The 15,732-nt window shown below is 47.9% G+C and overlaps 1 protein-coding gene across 4 annotated transcripts; it reads left to right on the top strand.

The window, feature by feature from the left end:
* The first annotated feature begins 459 nt into the window (after positions 1 to 459).
* On the top strand, positions 460 to 15,520 carry KAT5 (lysine acetyltransferase 5). Of its 4 annotated transcripts, XM_079957866.1 has the most exons (14): positions 462 to 602; positions 686 to 752; positions 2,144 to 2,212; positions 3,086 to 3,222; positions 3,599 to 3,778; positions 5,051 to 5,131; positions 6,144 to 6,218; positions 6,348 to 6,596; positions 8,873 to 8,962; positions 10,340 to 10,480; positions 11,243 to 11,336; positions 12,392 to 12,551; positions 13,365 to 13,446; positions 14,656 to 15,520. In XM_079957866.1, exons 1-14 carry the CDS (start codon positions 591 to 593, stop codon positions 14,788 to 14,790), a joined length of 1,572 nt encoding a protein of 523 aa, XP_079813992.1. In that variant the 5' UTR covers positions 462 to 590; the 3' UTR covers positions 14,791 to 15,520. The 4 variants fall into 4 exon arrangements, with proteins under 4 accessions (XP_079813993.1, XP_079813994.1, XP_079813991.1 ...); XM_079957868.1 differs by lacking the exon at positions 3,599 to 3,778 and having other exon boundaries at positions 461 to 602; XM_079957865.1 differs by having other exon boundaries at positions 461 to 602; positions 6,144 to 6,596.
* The last annotated feature ends 212 nt before the right edge of the window (positions 15,521 to 15,732 follow it).

Here is a 15,732-nt window from a genome sequence, read left to right as displayed (position 1 = left end):
GAACAATAACAAAATCCAAATTGGGAATTGGTGTATTTTTATTGGTGAAAGGGTTGGTTAATTTTGCAGCCAACTTCTGTATGTTTTATATTATTGCAAAATTCTCAGCACATCTCCAGTCCGATATCTTACAAAATTTGCTTTGGTATCTTGGCAGAAAGGCAGTATATAAACGTAATGAATTAAATAAAGGGGGGGGGGGGCGGAGTCGGTTAACTGCCAAGTCATAAATGCTCATACTACACAGATTACAACAACAAAAATGACAACTTCCGTTTTCTGGGAGGGCTGCCAGGTCACGTTGCAAGCGTTTTAGCGTCACTTCCTAGACCATCACGTGACACCAACGCCTGTCGCTGTGACGACTTGAACTAGCATCATTTCCCTTTCTCTGCTGCGGGCTCTAGCTGGCTGTCCTCGTCACGTGATACTACGACCATAGAGTTCAGAAAGAAGCCTATAGAAGGATCAAAGCAAAATAGGAAGTTGTCATCTGGAGCACACCGGAAGCGATCGCTTCCTTTCTCCCCCCCACCCGCTGTTTGGTAGATGCCGGAAGAGAAGGCCCCGGCTAACGGCGAGGGTCCAAGATGGCGGAGGTGGTGAGTTGAGAGCCGGGGATTGCGGGGTGGGGGTCTGGTTTGGCTTGCTGGCCCCTCTGCTAATCTCTCTCTAACTCCTGCAGGAGGAAGTGACCGAGGGGTGTCGCCTCCCCGTGCTGCGCCGTAACCAGGAAAACGAGGACGAGTGGCGTGAGTGAGGGGCGGGGCGGAGGCTCAAGGGGCGGGGCGGAGGCTCAAGGGGCGAGGCCAGATGTCATCATGGCCCAGAGGGGAGACCTCTCACCTTGGGGGGGAAATGATATCTGTTACCAATGAACCTTGGGGAGGGTTAGCATGGACAAGAAGGTGGAGTCAAAGAGGCTGGTGAGGCTGAGGGCCAGCACCGCAGGGGTGTCAGGTCTAAGGTCAGGCTGCGAAAGAGCATCCTGCAGTGTATTGAATCTGGGGAGGCTCAGATTCAAATCCTCATCTGCCTATAACACTCAGTGATTGAATTGGGGTCAGTTGTAATCTTGGTCCAGGTGTGGAGAACCTTCAGCCCTCCAAATCTTGTTGAATTATAACTCTTCTCAGCCCTAGTCAAGCTTGGCTGGTGGACAGGAGTGATGGGAGTGGAGGTTTAGGCAAAATCTGGCAAAGAACACTTGTCCAGCCTACTTTCCAGGATTGTTTAGACAAAAATAGAGAAGGGAGACCTGTATGTATCACCTTGAGCTCCTTGGATGAAAGGCCAGGTATAACTGTAAATATGGGCCAAGATGAGGTGGGACCAACAGCACAGTCTTACCTATGCCATCTCAGAAATATGTTCTACTTAATTCATTGGAGGCTAGTGCGGTTTTGAGTACCACCACAATCAAGATGTCAAGGAGTCTAGAGGTCTCTGGGAATTTGAGGAGAATCCAGTGGCGGAAAGGAGCGAATGGAATTTATTAATCTCAACAGGTTTTGATGACTTTATGATCAAAGTTATTGCAGAACGAAACACACTTTGTTCTCCATGTACAAAAGGAAGTCCAAGTATCTGTGGCAAAATCATATTCTAAACTGTTTTGTATCTTTGCCCTTATCCTACCCATTATTTGTCAATCTTCTGTCAGTGATGAGTTCCAGTAACAGAATCTGGTATTTGGATACATCCATGACATTGATTACTGGCAATTCAGGTCAGGGCTAGCATTTATTTACAGCACTCTTACCTATTATTCATATCTGAAAAGATAAATTGAGTTAAGAAAGAGTAGTGCCCTCAGCCATCTAGTCTTACAACCAGGATTTGAACTTGAGTTTTTTTTGTCTAGGCTCACATTAGTTCTTAATACTCACATTTCACAGACTGAGAACATTGATTGTGAGAATTTTTTTACAGAGATCCTTGTGGCAGACTAGAGCGTTAAAACTAAACTCTAAATAAAATATTCAGGCCCACTGATATAACATTTGCATCTCATGAATCCCAAATAAGAGAGTCTTCCTGACACTTTTAGTAGTAGCCTTTTCAGAGATCCACAAAGTGGTCTCCTCTCTCTCTCTCTCTCCCTCCACATTCTCTTAGATAATATATTTCTTTCTTTCAACAGCACTGGCTGAAATACTTAGCGTCAAGGACATCAGCGGTCGAAAACTTTTCTACGTTCACTACATTGACTGTGAGTAGATGGGGACAAATCCATTCGGAGGGTGGGCAGGATGAAATCATAAAATGGGCTTTTCCAGATAGGAATGATGAAGAATGTCTGGGAAGGCAAAAGGTTATAGAAACGTACTCAAGATACTTAGAAATTGAAAGGAGAATTTTTTAAAATTACTATCCAGTAATTAAAACTGGTCTACCCACTTAAATGGGGAAGTAGACCAGCCTTTTCCCAGAGCAGGAATGGGGAACCTGGAGTCCAACTCCCAGCCAGCTTGGCTCCACCCAGGCGAGCTTGGCCAATGACCGGGGCTGATTATCGTTGTTATCTAACAACATCTGGAGGGCCACAGGTTCTGCAGCAGACTGCCCATAGAGCTCACAGCAGAACTAGCATGCTAAGCAGGGGTGTGTGAATGCATGGGTAAACTTCCTTTCCATCTGTCCTGAGCATCAGAACCAGTCCTAATAAAAAAAGTTTTTGGAGTTGATTGTTGCTGACTTCATTCTTCACTTTGGGAACATCTGAGAATGCTTTTGAAACTCAGTATTGGGCCAAAAACAAGACTCCATCCTTCCCCTGTTGGGATGTGACTACCAAGATTAGCCAAAAGGCATGGACTCTTCATTCCAGCCCTTGGGACCTGTTTTTGCTTTTCATGTGTATATGTACGTAATGAAATCTGGTCACCAAAAATAGACAGCTGGCAGCTACTGTAAACAAGCAGGTGGGAAGACAGGCAGAAGCTTGGGGCACTGCCTAGAAAGATAGGGGGGATGTAACAGGGATTGCTGCTAGCTAGATAGCGATCCAGAGCCCTGCTTTTATCATCTCATTCCTCCTTAAAGATGGGGGTGGGAAAATTATCCCTTGCCTTGAACCATGCAGTTAACAAGCGTCTGGATGAATGGGTGACTCATGACCGGCTGGATTTGAAGAAGATACAGTTCCCCAAAAAGGAAGCGAAGACACCCACCAAGAATGGGCTGCCTGGATCACGGCCCAGCTCTCCGGAACGTGACGTGGTAGGAGGAAATGTGGGCCCGGGGGGCGGGGGGGAGAGGAAGGGCGGCTTTGGGAGGATGTGATCTGGCAAGGGATCGGTGGGTGGTGGTGTTAGTCTGGACCTGGGGAAGAGAGTGCTTTTATTAGCATTGGGGTTGATTCCCCGTCCCATTCCCCCAGGTCTCTTTGGGCCAAGGACAGAGACTTTATAAGGAACGAGGCCTTTGGAAGCGTTGGTGGTTTTCTTCCGGTCTTGTCCCTTGTGTCCTTTTATTGTGCTGCCCAGCCTGCAGCATGTGGGGATGGTGGTCCCTGCACCCTTCCCCAGAGCGGCAGTGCTGCCCCTTGCCCCTCCCTCCCATGTGTTGGTAACACCCCTCTTCCTCCCCCACTCAGAGGAAGACCTTGGATCTGTCTCTACAACCAGCCGCAACTCCATCCAGCGGTAAAACCCTTCCCATTCCGGTGCAGATAACCCTCCGTTTTAACCTACCAAAAGAGAGGGAGGCCGTCCCCGGCTCGCCCGACCAACCCCTCTCCTCCAGCTCCTGCGTCCAGCCAAACCATCGCTCAACGGTACGAACCGGCGCCCGGCCGCCCCGGCTCGCTCCTTTTGTGTCTTTTGTCTACCCGGCACGTTCTCAAGAGGCCGCACAAGCTGGGCGGGGTTGGGCAAGGTCTGGGCTGGCAAGGGAGGCCTCCAAGGGAGGAGCCCGGGGGCATTCTGGCCTTCATCTTGAGGGCACTCTCTTCCCTCCCGAGTCAAAGAAGAGTAGTGCAGGTGACCCCCTACAGGAAAAACACCAAAGAAATAAAGAACGGGTTCAAATCAAGCCTCCAGTACAGTGCCCTGTGCACATTGGCATTCAGAACCATATTACTCATTGAACTAATCTCTTGAGTGTCGCTCAGGGTCTGGAGCTTGTGAATGACCGTGGAGCCCCACTAAAAATACTACTGAGACTTCCATTTATTGCTGACTAAGTGCCCTGGAAATTTTATTTGGTTTGAAACCAGCTTAGCTGCTACAGTCACTTCATTCGGCCCCAAGTCCCCAGGTTCCTTGCTTCACAGCCTCGCTGTTAAGCAAGTTAGAGATTTGAATCATAGTTTAAATATTGGGTGGGGGCGTTTTACTTGCAGCTGTCCTTTTTATATGGACTCTCTCTTTCTCTGTGATGTGTCTGCATGCAAACCCATTAAAACACACCCTGCACCTAAGGTGTCTTTGTGTAAAAGTCTCTGATACCAGAGGTGGGGGAAAAGCTGTTGTGAGCATACAAGCAGACCTTCCATTGTGGAAGGTTCCCCTCCCCCCCCCCCAGATGTGGGATTGGGACAGCCATACATGCTCCATTGACTGCAGAAGATTGCTGTACAAAGCAGGTCTGAGTCCCCAAGGATGGGGGACAAGTAATCTCTGTAAATGTTCAGAAGAGTCGGAGCTCAGTGATAGAGCACTTGCTTTGGGTGCAGAAGTTCCCAGGTTCAATCCCCAGCATCTTCAAGTAAAACTGGGAATGCCTCCCTTTTTGAAACCCTGGAGAGCCGCTGTCAATCAGTGTAGACAGTAATGAGCTAGATGGACCAGTGGGTTTGATTAATTATGAAGGCCCCAAAGCAGATGACCTTGAGCCATAACCCCTGTATGACCTTCCCTGCAAGGCCCAATCCTCGTGTGGGCTGTGGGTCAAAGTCACCATGTTTTTTGCTATGGGACATGCAAGTGAGGATCTCTGCTTGGAACTGAGTGGGCACATGGAAATGTGTGTGGAAGCGTATCAGTGGCTGTTGAGGAAGGGGATGGGCAGCCCCAGAAATAATTTGCTTTGTTTCTGTCTCTTCCAGAAGAGGAAAGTGGAAGTAGTTTCTCCAGCAACCCCCATCCCCACCCCAACAGAGACAACACAAGCATCAGTGTTCCCCCAGGTAAGCCACTCTGCACCCACCTCCAGTGGTTCTTGTTGGACGAATGGGTCTAGGTAAGGGATTATGCCTGTTGGGAGTTGTGCCAGGAAGAGAGCCAGGTTCTGAAGAGGAGCCTGTGAGTGTCTCCACAAACACCCAGGATGCAGAAGCTGCTCCTCCAGCTACTCAAACAGAGGTTGGTGAAAGGCTGGAGTTTGCGTTTTCTTAACGAGGAAACCAAATCTGAATCCTTGCCTTTGTGCAAAACCACATTTGATTTTGACCTCAACTTACAGAACAGCACAAGGGGATGGGTGTGTGCGCATGAGACCCAAGCAGACGGCATGGGATTTTAGGTTTTCCTTTGGGAGGGCGGCTGGATTTTATTCATGCTCCAATGTGGGCCGTTGGCCCACAGAACACATGGCACCGGTCTGAAACTAAGCAGGACAGGGTCTGGAATGTAGGCCTGCCTGAGAACACCACACTGACTTCTGAAGAGGAAGATGAGCTACAATAAATAAATACACCTCCCAAAAATAAATATACCTCCCAAGCCAAATAGGTTTGTGACCTAAAGAGCGGGGATGCATGTGTTGCCTTCCTCTTTAGCAGCCCTCCAGACCTCTTTGTCTTGCCCTTAGAACCCTTTCACCAACCTGGCTTGCATCCTCCTTGGCTATTTTTGCTTGGCTAGAATGTCTCCTTGAATTCTCATACTGCTTCCTGGGTGCCAGGATGGAGAGGAACGTATAAGTAAGTTAACCATTGTTCCTCCACCCATGTTTTCTCCTGGCCCTGCCCACCACGGGCGGCCCCCGAAAAGTTGCCTGGATGGGTGAGTCACCTCAGGGTGCAAAAAGTTCCTCCCTCTTGCTGTAGCTTCTGTCCCTCAGTGAGTTTTCTGGAGCTCTTTTTGAGGTGCCTTTTAATACTTTTCTGCATGAGCTGGAGAGTGGGGGAGGGAATGCATGGGCAGTGACTTTCCCCTGCTCTCTTTGACATCCTCCTTGACCCCGTTTTTGTCTTCCAGAATGGCTCCGCACGCCGAGCGGTGGCTGCCCAGCCTGGCAGGAAGAGGAAATCCAATTGCCTTGGCACTGATGAGGTAAGTGCCAGGGCTTGGGGTAGTGCCTGCCAGCCTGCTTCCCAGGGGGGCACCAGCCTGGAAGAAGGAATGTGTGGCTCTTCCTCGTTCATCCAGAATCTCCCGCCTCCCCCCGGTTTTTGTGAGCAGGACTCCCAGGACAGCTCTGACGGCATCCCCTCAGCCCCACGCATGACAGGCAGTCTGGTCTCGGACCGCAGCCACGATGACATCATCACGCGCATGAAAAACATTGAGTGCATTGAACTGGGGCGGCACCGCCTGAAGCCTTGGTACTTCTCGCCCTACCCACAGGAACTCACCACCCTCCCCGTCCTCTACCTCTGCGAGTTTTGCCTTAAGTACGTCAAGAGCCTCAAATGTCTCCAGAGGCACCTGGTAAGTCCCAGGACCCAGTTTGGGCAGCCTCTCATCCGGGACCCAAAGTCTGCCAGCCTGGATTGCTCTGTTTCCCAGCCAGCTCTTTGTTGCCAACACCTAGCGGCTTCCCGAGACTGCATGCTGGCTACCGTTGGGATACCAGGTCTAACAACACCCTGAGTTGCCCAGACCCGCCTGTTTCTCAAGACGCCAGGTCTATCTTCCTGGGTTGGTAGACCTGGTCTCTGGCCTGGGTAGACCTAATGCCCAGTCTGACTTGTTATAGCAGGTAAGCCCAATGCCATACTGTGCCTGCTCCTGCAGTGTCAGAGACCAGGCAGGTCTACCGTCCCAACTGGCTGTCGGACATGCCTGGAGACTGTTGGGCTCAGCAGACCTGTTGATGGGGATCTACTGATCTCTGCAGACCCATTGCCCAGGGTTGGTAGACCTGATGCTAGCCTGGGATTTCTGCCTGACGCAGCCTCCAGGAGGTTAAACCTATTGAGTCTAGTAGACCTGTTGGTCTTCTCCTGCCTATTGGAGGACAGGTCTGCCTACCGTCACAGCCTTGCAGGCTACTCATGCCCATCGTGCCAGTTTGTGCATTCAGAAGATTTGATTGGCAAAACGTCTCCAGATGAGATAGGGCCTGTTTGAGTACACCCCTATGGGAACATACTGGAGGGAAAGCTTGCTTCTTCACCCTTGCAGGCTAGTTTTCTACATGCCCCTGAGGTATTTTATACGAGAAGCAGGACTTGGAGCAGTTTTGCTCCTCAAGCCGCCTGATTGCATCAGTTCTGTGCAACTCAGAATCTCAAAAAGTTCCTACAATCACCTGGGGAGTCAATATATTTATTTATTTTATATATTGTGCTAACAACAGTGATGACAAAAAATACAAATCAGGCTGATACAACAGAAATAAAACAAGAGTACACTTTTAAACATAGAATAAAATAAAACCCATTACTGTCTTGGGTTGGATGAATCTTAAAGAGGAACAGTATCATATATTTTTGAATCAACCAAATCCATTGAGAAGCAGCGGGAGGTGGCAGGCAGTGTTCTTCCTTATTGACATTAGTACAGTTGTACCTCGGGTTACAGACGCTTCAGGTTACAGACTCTGCTAACCCAAAAATAGTGCCTCGGGTTAAGAACTTTGCTTCAGGATGAGAACAGAAATTGCACCGTGGCAGCGGGAGGCCCCATTAGCTAAAGTGGTACCTCAGGTTAAGAACAGTTTCAGGTTAAGAATGGACTTCCAGAACGAATTAAGTTCTTAACCTGAGGTACCACTGTAATATAATCAAACCAGACCCCTACAAATCTATCCAAAAATCTATCCTTTTTACATTGTCCCCTGGAAATGCATAGTTTGTTGGTCAGCTTTTATAATAAAGCAAGTTCCCAAACTTTGGAATACGAAAAAGAAGTATTGGCTCCGTTTGGAACTCTCTAGAAACGAGCCATTGTGGCTCTAGCAGCCATCTCAAAATGAGCAATTAGCTCTTTATTATGTATACTAAGACCAGCTTCCTCAAAAATAGGTAATGGTGCAAGCTGGGCAGAAGGGATAAGAAAACAATTCAAAATTGTATTGATTTCTTTAAAAGCCAGAGACCATAAATGAAAATATGATTGAGTAACAGGCCTCTGGGAGTTCTGTACCAGTTCGTGAATCACTTTTAAGGACAGTTCTTTATATTTTACTGAAACAGAGCGGAGAGGGGGCTTCACCCATATTCTCTGCCAGGTATCATCCTCTTTGCCCCAACCTGTGTCCTGGCTCCATGCTAATCTTAAACCGAGTTGCCTGTTTGGTTCCTGTTTCAGTAAAAGTTTGTATAACCCAGAGTCAGTATTGAAATAATAACTGTGTGTGCTTACTTTGCACCATCCAATTGTGTAAAACATGGGAGAGAACTCTTGAGCCCCTTGCTGGACTTCCAGAGAGGGAAGACGCAACACTCATTTCCCTCTGTGTGTGCTCCACTAAAGGTTAGGTTCTTGATTCCCCACCCTCCACCTGGCATTTACTCTGGGAACAGTTAACTTTGTTAGAGAGCAGTATCATTGGTTCCAGACAAAAATCCCTAGTGTGTGCTGGAGCCTGGTAAGGGGCTTCAACTTTGTAGGTTCTTGAGCTTTTACCTCCCCACACCCTCCAGTCTGCCCTGTTCTGTCCTATGTCCCTGCCCCCCAAATGCAATTCCTAGAATCACAAGGACCCAGAAAGGTTTGATTTTGCTTGCGAGAGTTCAGCCTGTGATCCTTCTGTTTTGCAGACAAAGTGTGACTTGAGGCATCCGCCAGGGAACGAAATCTACCGCAAGGGGACGATCTCCTTCTTTGAGATCGATGGGCGGAAGAACAAGGCAAGAGCAGTTACTGGGCGCAGATGAAACAGGGATTCTAGGAAAGCTGATTCCACGATGATTGCTGGGGCTTTGTTTTGGGAGATGGGGATGGAGAGCGCACTGGTGACGGCTGTTGGCCGTAGACGTCTCATCCACACACACACCCCCACACATATATGAAGTTGGGACTGCTTCATCTAGTGCAGGGGTGGGGAGAAACTGTTGCCATTCAGATGTTGTTGGATTACTGCCTCAGCCGCTGTGGGGGTTGCCATCTAGGAACTTCTGGAGACCACGGTTTCTCCACACCTGACTCAGCCCAGTGATGTCTGCTCTGACTGGCAACAGCTCTCCAGCAACTCAAAACAGAGAAATCTTTCCTCCTCCTAATTGGAGAAACCAAGGATTAAACACAAGACTTTCTGCATGCAAAACAGTCTCCCCATCATTGAACTACAGCCTCTCCCTGTAAAGCTACAAACTTCCAAATGCCAGAGCAGGCGGTTTCTTCATCCTGTCCAGTACCCTCTCTCCTCTGACTGGCTGTGGTTCTCCAGGGTCTTCCCTGTCCCTTTCCACCCGATCCTTTTAACAGAAGGTGCCAGGGATTGAACCTTGGGCCTTCTGCAAGCAACAGTAAATTTGGCCCTCCCTGCTGCCTGCTCCCCCCACCCACCCAAATGCGAAAAAGGTACAAAACTGAGTCACATAACATGTGGTCTGAACTGATAGGCAAGGCAGATGGGTGTCCCATCTGGTACGACAAGACATTCACAATGGCAGAGAAGCAATGCAAAATTGGCATTTTCAGTCCTTCATTGCAAAAGTCTTTTCTTTGTGTGCTCGTTTCCTTTCCTCCATTTCCTCCCAGAATCCAGATGTATGGATTGACAAGTCTTGGGGCAGAATAGAAGGGAGGGAAACAATCCAATCAAGTTGTCTCTGTGTGGGTGGGCAGATAGGGTGGAGGTTCATCCCCACATTGTAAGGCAGGCATGTTTTAAAAGTCTTGAAACTGATCCAAAAGCAATGGTCATATGCTCAGTACTTGGGGAGGGGTGTTTGGAAGTGAAACTTCTGGGTTTGTCTTCTCTCCCCTCCACTTGCTTCCTTGTTTTTCTGGAGATGTAATGGAGTGAGCATCCCACATGAATTTCCCTCTCCTTGGAACTGGGAAAAACGCATTTTAAATTCCCTGGAGGAAGCACTGGGTTTCCAGACACTGTATGTGAAGCTGAGAGGGGGAAATGCTCATAGCCTCATATTTGAAATGGCTTGTGATTTCCCTCCCCCTACAGTCCAGTCTTGCCCCACAGCCTTTCACTGCTAGAGATGAATCTCAGGCCCTCCTTTCTCAAGGACGTGCTTGTTTACCCTTTCCATATCTCTTTTCAGAGCTACTCGCAAAACCTCTGCCTCCTGGCAAAGTGCTTCCTGGACCACAAGACCCTCTACTATGACACAGATCCCTTCCTCTTCTACGTAATGACAGAGTACGACAGCAAAGGCTTCCACATTGTCGGCTACTTCTCCAAGGTAACGTTGCAAAATTAATGTACGCATACATCGGATAGATTTTAAGAATTTCTAAATTGATAATGTGTTAATGTAATATTAATTTGCATGGTGTATGTGTAAAATTCATTTGTCTATTTCAAATACATTTAATATCATCAAGTTCTTAAATTAGTTACAGTTCCGATGAAATTTTGTGGCATGCTCACAATAATGTCTTTGCTTTGCAAATGTGTCCAGGGGCCAACCTGTATTGATATTTATCATCCGCATCCTACCTCTGAGAATAAAGATTTATTATTATTATTTAGCAAGGAGAAAGAAGTTAGGGGGAGAGCTGGTAGCAACAGCCTAATGTTATCTGTGGAGCAAGTGGGCTGTGAGGATCTACACAGAGCACAGGAGACCTGTCCAGCTCAGTCCCTCTCTGCCTTCTGATATTTCATTAGGCATTACATTTTCATTAGGCATTACATTACATTTTCAAGGCTTTCCTTGCAGCCATAAGGACTGGAAACTTAGTTTATAGAATAAAAGTTGAGGGCCTACTGTTGATGAATTTTGCAACAGTTATGAAACCAAAGAATGGGCACTGTCCTAATGCAATCGCCATTATGCTAGTTGTGGTCAAACCTAAACAGCTTCCTCTTGACAAGGGACAGAGAGAGGGGAAATCTCCTGTCATGCCAATGTCAGGGATCCCGGGGAGAGTCAGTGTTGGAAGGGCTGGAACAGCTCCTCCAGTGAAAACTAACATGCTGCTTGTTTTGCCACTACGTGCAGGAGAAGGAATCTACGGAGGACTACAACGTGGCCTGTATCCTGACCCTGCCCCCTTACCAGAGACGGGGCTACGGAAAGTTGCTGATTGAGTTCAGTAAGTGGAGTCTCTTTCCATTTTCAATCCTCCATTTGAATCTTAGCAGGTTGTTGAATCAAACACTCCTATATCCCCAGAGGTTGTTTTTCTGGATTTGGCCCAACCATTCCTGACATTTTCAGGAGACAGTCTCTTCCCTGACACATTGAGGCTCTAGAGGTGCCCTCATCTGTGCATCCATGTTTAGATTGTCATGCGCAAACATGGGGAAGAGCACTTGTGGGGCTGCCCCACAGCTGTGTAGCTCCCTCATCTTGAGTAACCTTCAAAGCCCAAACTTCAGCAACTTCCCCCACCCTCCACCCTAGATGTGTTGTCTAAGTAGTCTTTTACTTGCACTTTTGGTAGTTTGGTATGAAGATCCTGCTTTGACGACTCAGTTGCTTATTAAAACAAACAAAGCCACGGAGTTATGCTTGCTTTATCTGTGTATTACATAGATTTATTTACTTGCACGATAGAAATCCTACAAAGGTGGCTTACAAGTAATACAATTACATATTTTAAAAATATATTAGAAATATTAACATATCAAAAACACCACAGGATCCTTTCCACATGACTGTTGGTGGCCATGGGTTGTGGGGAGAAAATCCAGCTGGGGCAGGCCGAGGAGGGCACCTGGTTGGGGAGCGCTGCTATAAACAACAGTCTGTTTGAGGTTGCTGTGATGTTTGCTAGCCGCATATTAAGACACTTAAAGTTATATCCTATTTTATCAGGTCTCCCAGCTAGGAAATGCTCCTTATTTTAGAAAGTGCTTGTTCCATGGAGCAGGCAGTCCCAATTTCACATTGTGGGAAAGACTCCTAATTCTGCCGATTCCCAGTTCCACCAGTCGAGTGCTGTATTTTCATTATTTATGAAAATTCACTTCTTTAAAATTTGGGTCGAGGGCGCCTCTCGGCCCTCATTTTAAACTCCGTGGCTTGAGACAAATAGGTAGAAGTTTCCCTGATATAGTCATCTCTTCCATCCGCCACATTGTTCTTTCCTGTGCACCGGGATCTTCTCACAGCCCCCCTCAAGCTGCCTCACTCTTTCCCCTCAAGGCTATGAGCTGTCCAAGGTGGAAGGGAAGACAGGCACGCCAGAGAAGCCTCTCTCGGACTTGGGGCTCCTGTCCTACCGCAGCTACTGGTCCCAGACCATCCTCGAGATCCTCATGAACCTCAAATCGGAGACCGGAGAGCGTCCACAGATCACTATCAAGTGAGGTCCAAGTAATGAAAGTTCACTACTGAAACCCCTGTGGACAGCCTCTGGGCTGCATGAGGCCCTTGGGAAGGCCTTCAGTGCGGCCCTTAGCAGTGCTGATGGCAACCCCTCGCTGCTTAATTTTTTGCATGGGGTGGAGAAGACACCATGCAGTGGGTGCCCAGAAAATCATGTTCCCCTCAGCTTGCCAAATAGCTGGAGGGGGGAGGGAGCTGTGATGGGGAGACAATGGTGTGTGAGGTCATTTCCACGTAAATTAGCCCTCTGTGTGTGTTTTTGTGTGTAGCCACTAGCACAGGCATCCCCAAACTCTGCCCTCCAGCTGTTTTGGGACTACAGCTCCCATCATCCCTAGCTAACAGGACCAGTGGTCAGGGATGATGGGAATTGTAGTCCCAAAACAGCTGGAGGGCAGAGTTTGGGGGTGCCTGCCCTAGCACATAACCTGTGACTTCCTAACCTCATGTGACAAAAAACAAGAAAAAAGGTCAATTGGGAGAAGCTCCCAGGTAGGAGCTGGGAGAGCTCACTTTCGTTTGAAATAGGGGTTAAGACGCAGCCTTAATAGAGGGCTTTGTATTTCTTCTCTTTTTTCTATCTTTTTTGTCTGTTTTATATTTATTCAGATTAGTTTGGCTTTTATTGTATTCTATGTTGAAAACTTTCAATTAAAAAACTGATTAGAAATAATAAGGTGGCCCACTTCACTACCTGAGGTGCACGCTAAGGTTGTAAGACTGGCCTCCCTCTTTCACTGGCCCTTCTTTATTTTGGATTGCACTCAGTATTCCTTCTCCTTGTTTCCAGTGAGATCAGCGAAATCACAAGCATCAAGAAGGAGGATGTCATCTCGACACTGCAATACCTCAACCTCATCAACTACTACAAGGTAGCATGCCTGAATGAATGGCAATGCAATTTGCTCTGCAGCAGCAAGACTCCAACATTTCTAGGCACCACTTTGGAGCTTAATGGGCAAGTTTGGGCTCCCAATTTAGGGGTTCCCTAGAGCTCCCAGCAGACAAAGACACAGATGGGGATCACAAATGGGGAATTAAGTCTCCTGCACCCAGGTGTTGTTAGATTCCTAACTACTATCAGCCCCAGCAAGTCTAGCCCAATGGTCAGGGCTGATGGAACTTGGAAGTCCCAACAATTGCTAGAGGGCCTCAGGTTCTCCACCTTTGGGCTGAATTCATCCTGGAGGGAAGTGTTATAGTAACATGAACCAGCTCTGCATGGAGGACACACTATCTTGGGATGGATGTGTCTGCATGTGAATTTTGTTTGTGTTTGGCTGATGGAGGGATAAAAACAACAGGCGGTGATGTGCTAAGGTTCTTGCAGTTTGTCTATGCAGTTTTGCATAACTTGCTCTGCTTCTACTGATATGGCTGATGTCTTTGCAGTGGCATGGCCAGGAGTAGAGGAGCTGTGCAAGGCAGCCTTTGCTGAACCCATGGCCTCCATCTATTTTGGACTCCAACTCCCATCAGCCCCTGCTAGCATGGCTAATGGTCAGGGAAGATGAGAGTTGGGAGTCCAGTAATACATGTAGCTTACCAATTTGGAGAAGGCTGCTAGAGGGTAACAGGTATGAGGGTTTTTTGTGGAGGTAGGGGGAACAGCATTACAGGGAAGACTAGACACTGCAGAAATTTCTTGTGGGGTAGGGAGTTGCAGCACTAGAAAGTGATACAGCTTGTTGGCTTCCGTTTTCCCCACCTGCAGTAATGGGGGCAGCAGAGGAAACGTGTTCCTTCCCCTCAAGATAAACCAGCTAGAACTGTGGCCTGCTTTCAGGCATTTTTAAAGACGAGACTCATTTTTCCTGAGAAGATTCCATGAAAAGGGATGGGCAGGGAGATGCTGCAGCCCTTGGCTGTCTGTGGTTCTCCGCCACGTCAGATTTACCTCTTGTCACAAAAAGCGCCAGGAACTCAGAAGAGGTATTTAATATGCAGGATTTCAGGAGCCGAACCATAGTGGCCACAGAAGTGGTGGGAGTGAGCAGTGTTTCAAGTATAGCCGTGTCCCCGTCATGAGGACTAGAATCTTTGTTTAAAATTAACAGAACCAAAACACATCTCCTTTCTAGGGCCAGTATATCCTGACACTCTCCGAGGACATCGTGGATGGACATGAGCGTGCCATGCTGAAGCGAATCCTGCGCATTGACTCCAAGTGTCTGCACTTCACCCCAAAGGACTGGAGCAAAAGAGGAAAGTGGTGAGGCCTGCGCACCTGAGTAAGGACCAGCTGCTTGCAGGACGTCCACCCTCCTCCTCACTTTCTGTGACAATGGGGATCAGGCAAGGTGACCATGCGCTCTTTCGAAGACATTTTCCAGTCGGCTATCGAAGCAGGCACCGTCAGCCAGCCAGACCTCTAGGGGCGTTGTTACCTGGGCCTCACGTGCCCTGGACTTGCCTGCTTGTTTGTATATAGGACTTTTTGGATCCCTCGCTGAGCGGTTGTGTACAGAAGTGGAAAAAGCACAGACCAAGCTACCCAAGCCGTCCCCCACCCCCTTTTTTTTTTTTGGACTGGATATTTATTTATATATATAAATATAAAACCACCATCACAAATCAGAGTTTGGAGCTTGACAAAGGCAGTTGAAGGGCAGCTGCTTTCTGCTGCGTTTCAGCTGCAGGCAGAGAAACTGTTGTTGCTGCCTCCTTTCGAGGCTGGAATTGTGCAGTTGCTTCCTTGGGTGGAGAAGCTGGAGGGCAGCTCTAGAAAGCTGCTCTCTCCCCTACTGCCTGAGGCTGCAGCAGCATCCACAGGGGTGAAAGTGTGGAAAGAATCTTATAGGTTAGCATACGGTAAGACAGTCTCGCTCTCTCGCTCCCTTTCCCCAAAACCAGAGTCTTCATGAACCGGAGGAGCAGCCTTAAAAAAAAAAGCAAACCCCACCCACCTTCTGTGCTCAGAATAAATTAACAAAATGGGTTTTTAAATGGCATGTGTGTGTACATCTTTTTTCTGGATATGGTACAGTGGTGCCTTGCAAGACGAAATTAATTCGTTCCACGAGTCTCTTCGTCTTGCGGTTTTTTCGTCTTGCGAAGCACCCCTATTAGCGGCTTAGCGGCTATTAGCGGCTAAGAAAAGGGGGGGAAAGGGAAAAGACTCACAAGACTCATAGGGAAGAAGCAAGCCCACAGGGAAA

This window comes from Podarcis cretensis (assembly GCF_951804945.1).
Source record: "Podarcis cretensis genome assembly, chromosome: 16".
NCBI classification, from domain to species: Eukaryota; Metazoa; Chordata; class Lepidosauria; order Squamata; family Lacertidae; genus Podarcis; species Podarcis cretensis.
The sequence above is the reverse complement of the archived record's forward strand: the minus strand, read 5'-3'. Positions and strand labels throughout refer to the sequence as shown.

Excerpts from the sequence above, each read along its gene's own strand:
- KAT5 (XM_079957865.1), top strand. Across the intron at positions 6,597-8,872 it reads AATGTCTCCAGAGGCACCTG|ACAAAGTGTGACTTGAGGCA; the intron begins GTAAGTCCCAGG and ends TCTGTTTTGCAG. Across the intron at positions 8,963-10,339 it reads TCGATGGGCGGAAGAACAAG|AGCTACTCGCAAAACCTCTG; the intron begins GCAAGAGCAGTT and ends ATCTCTTTTCAG.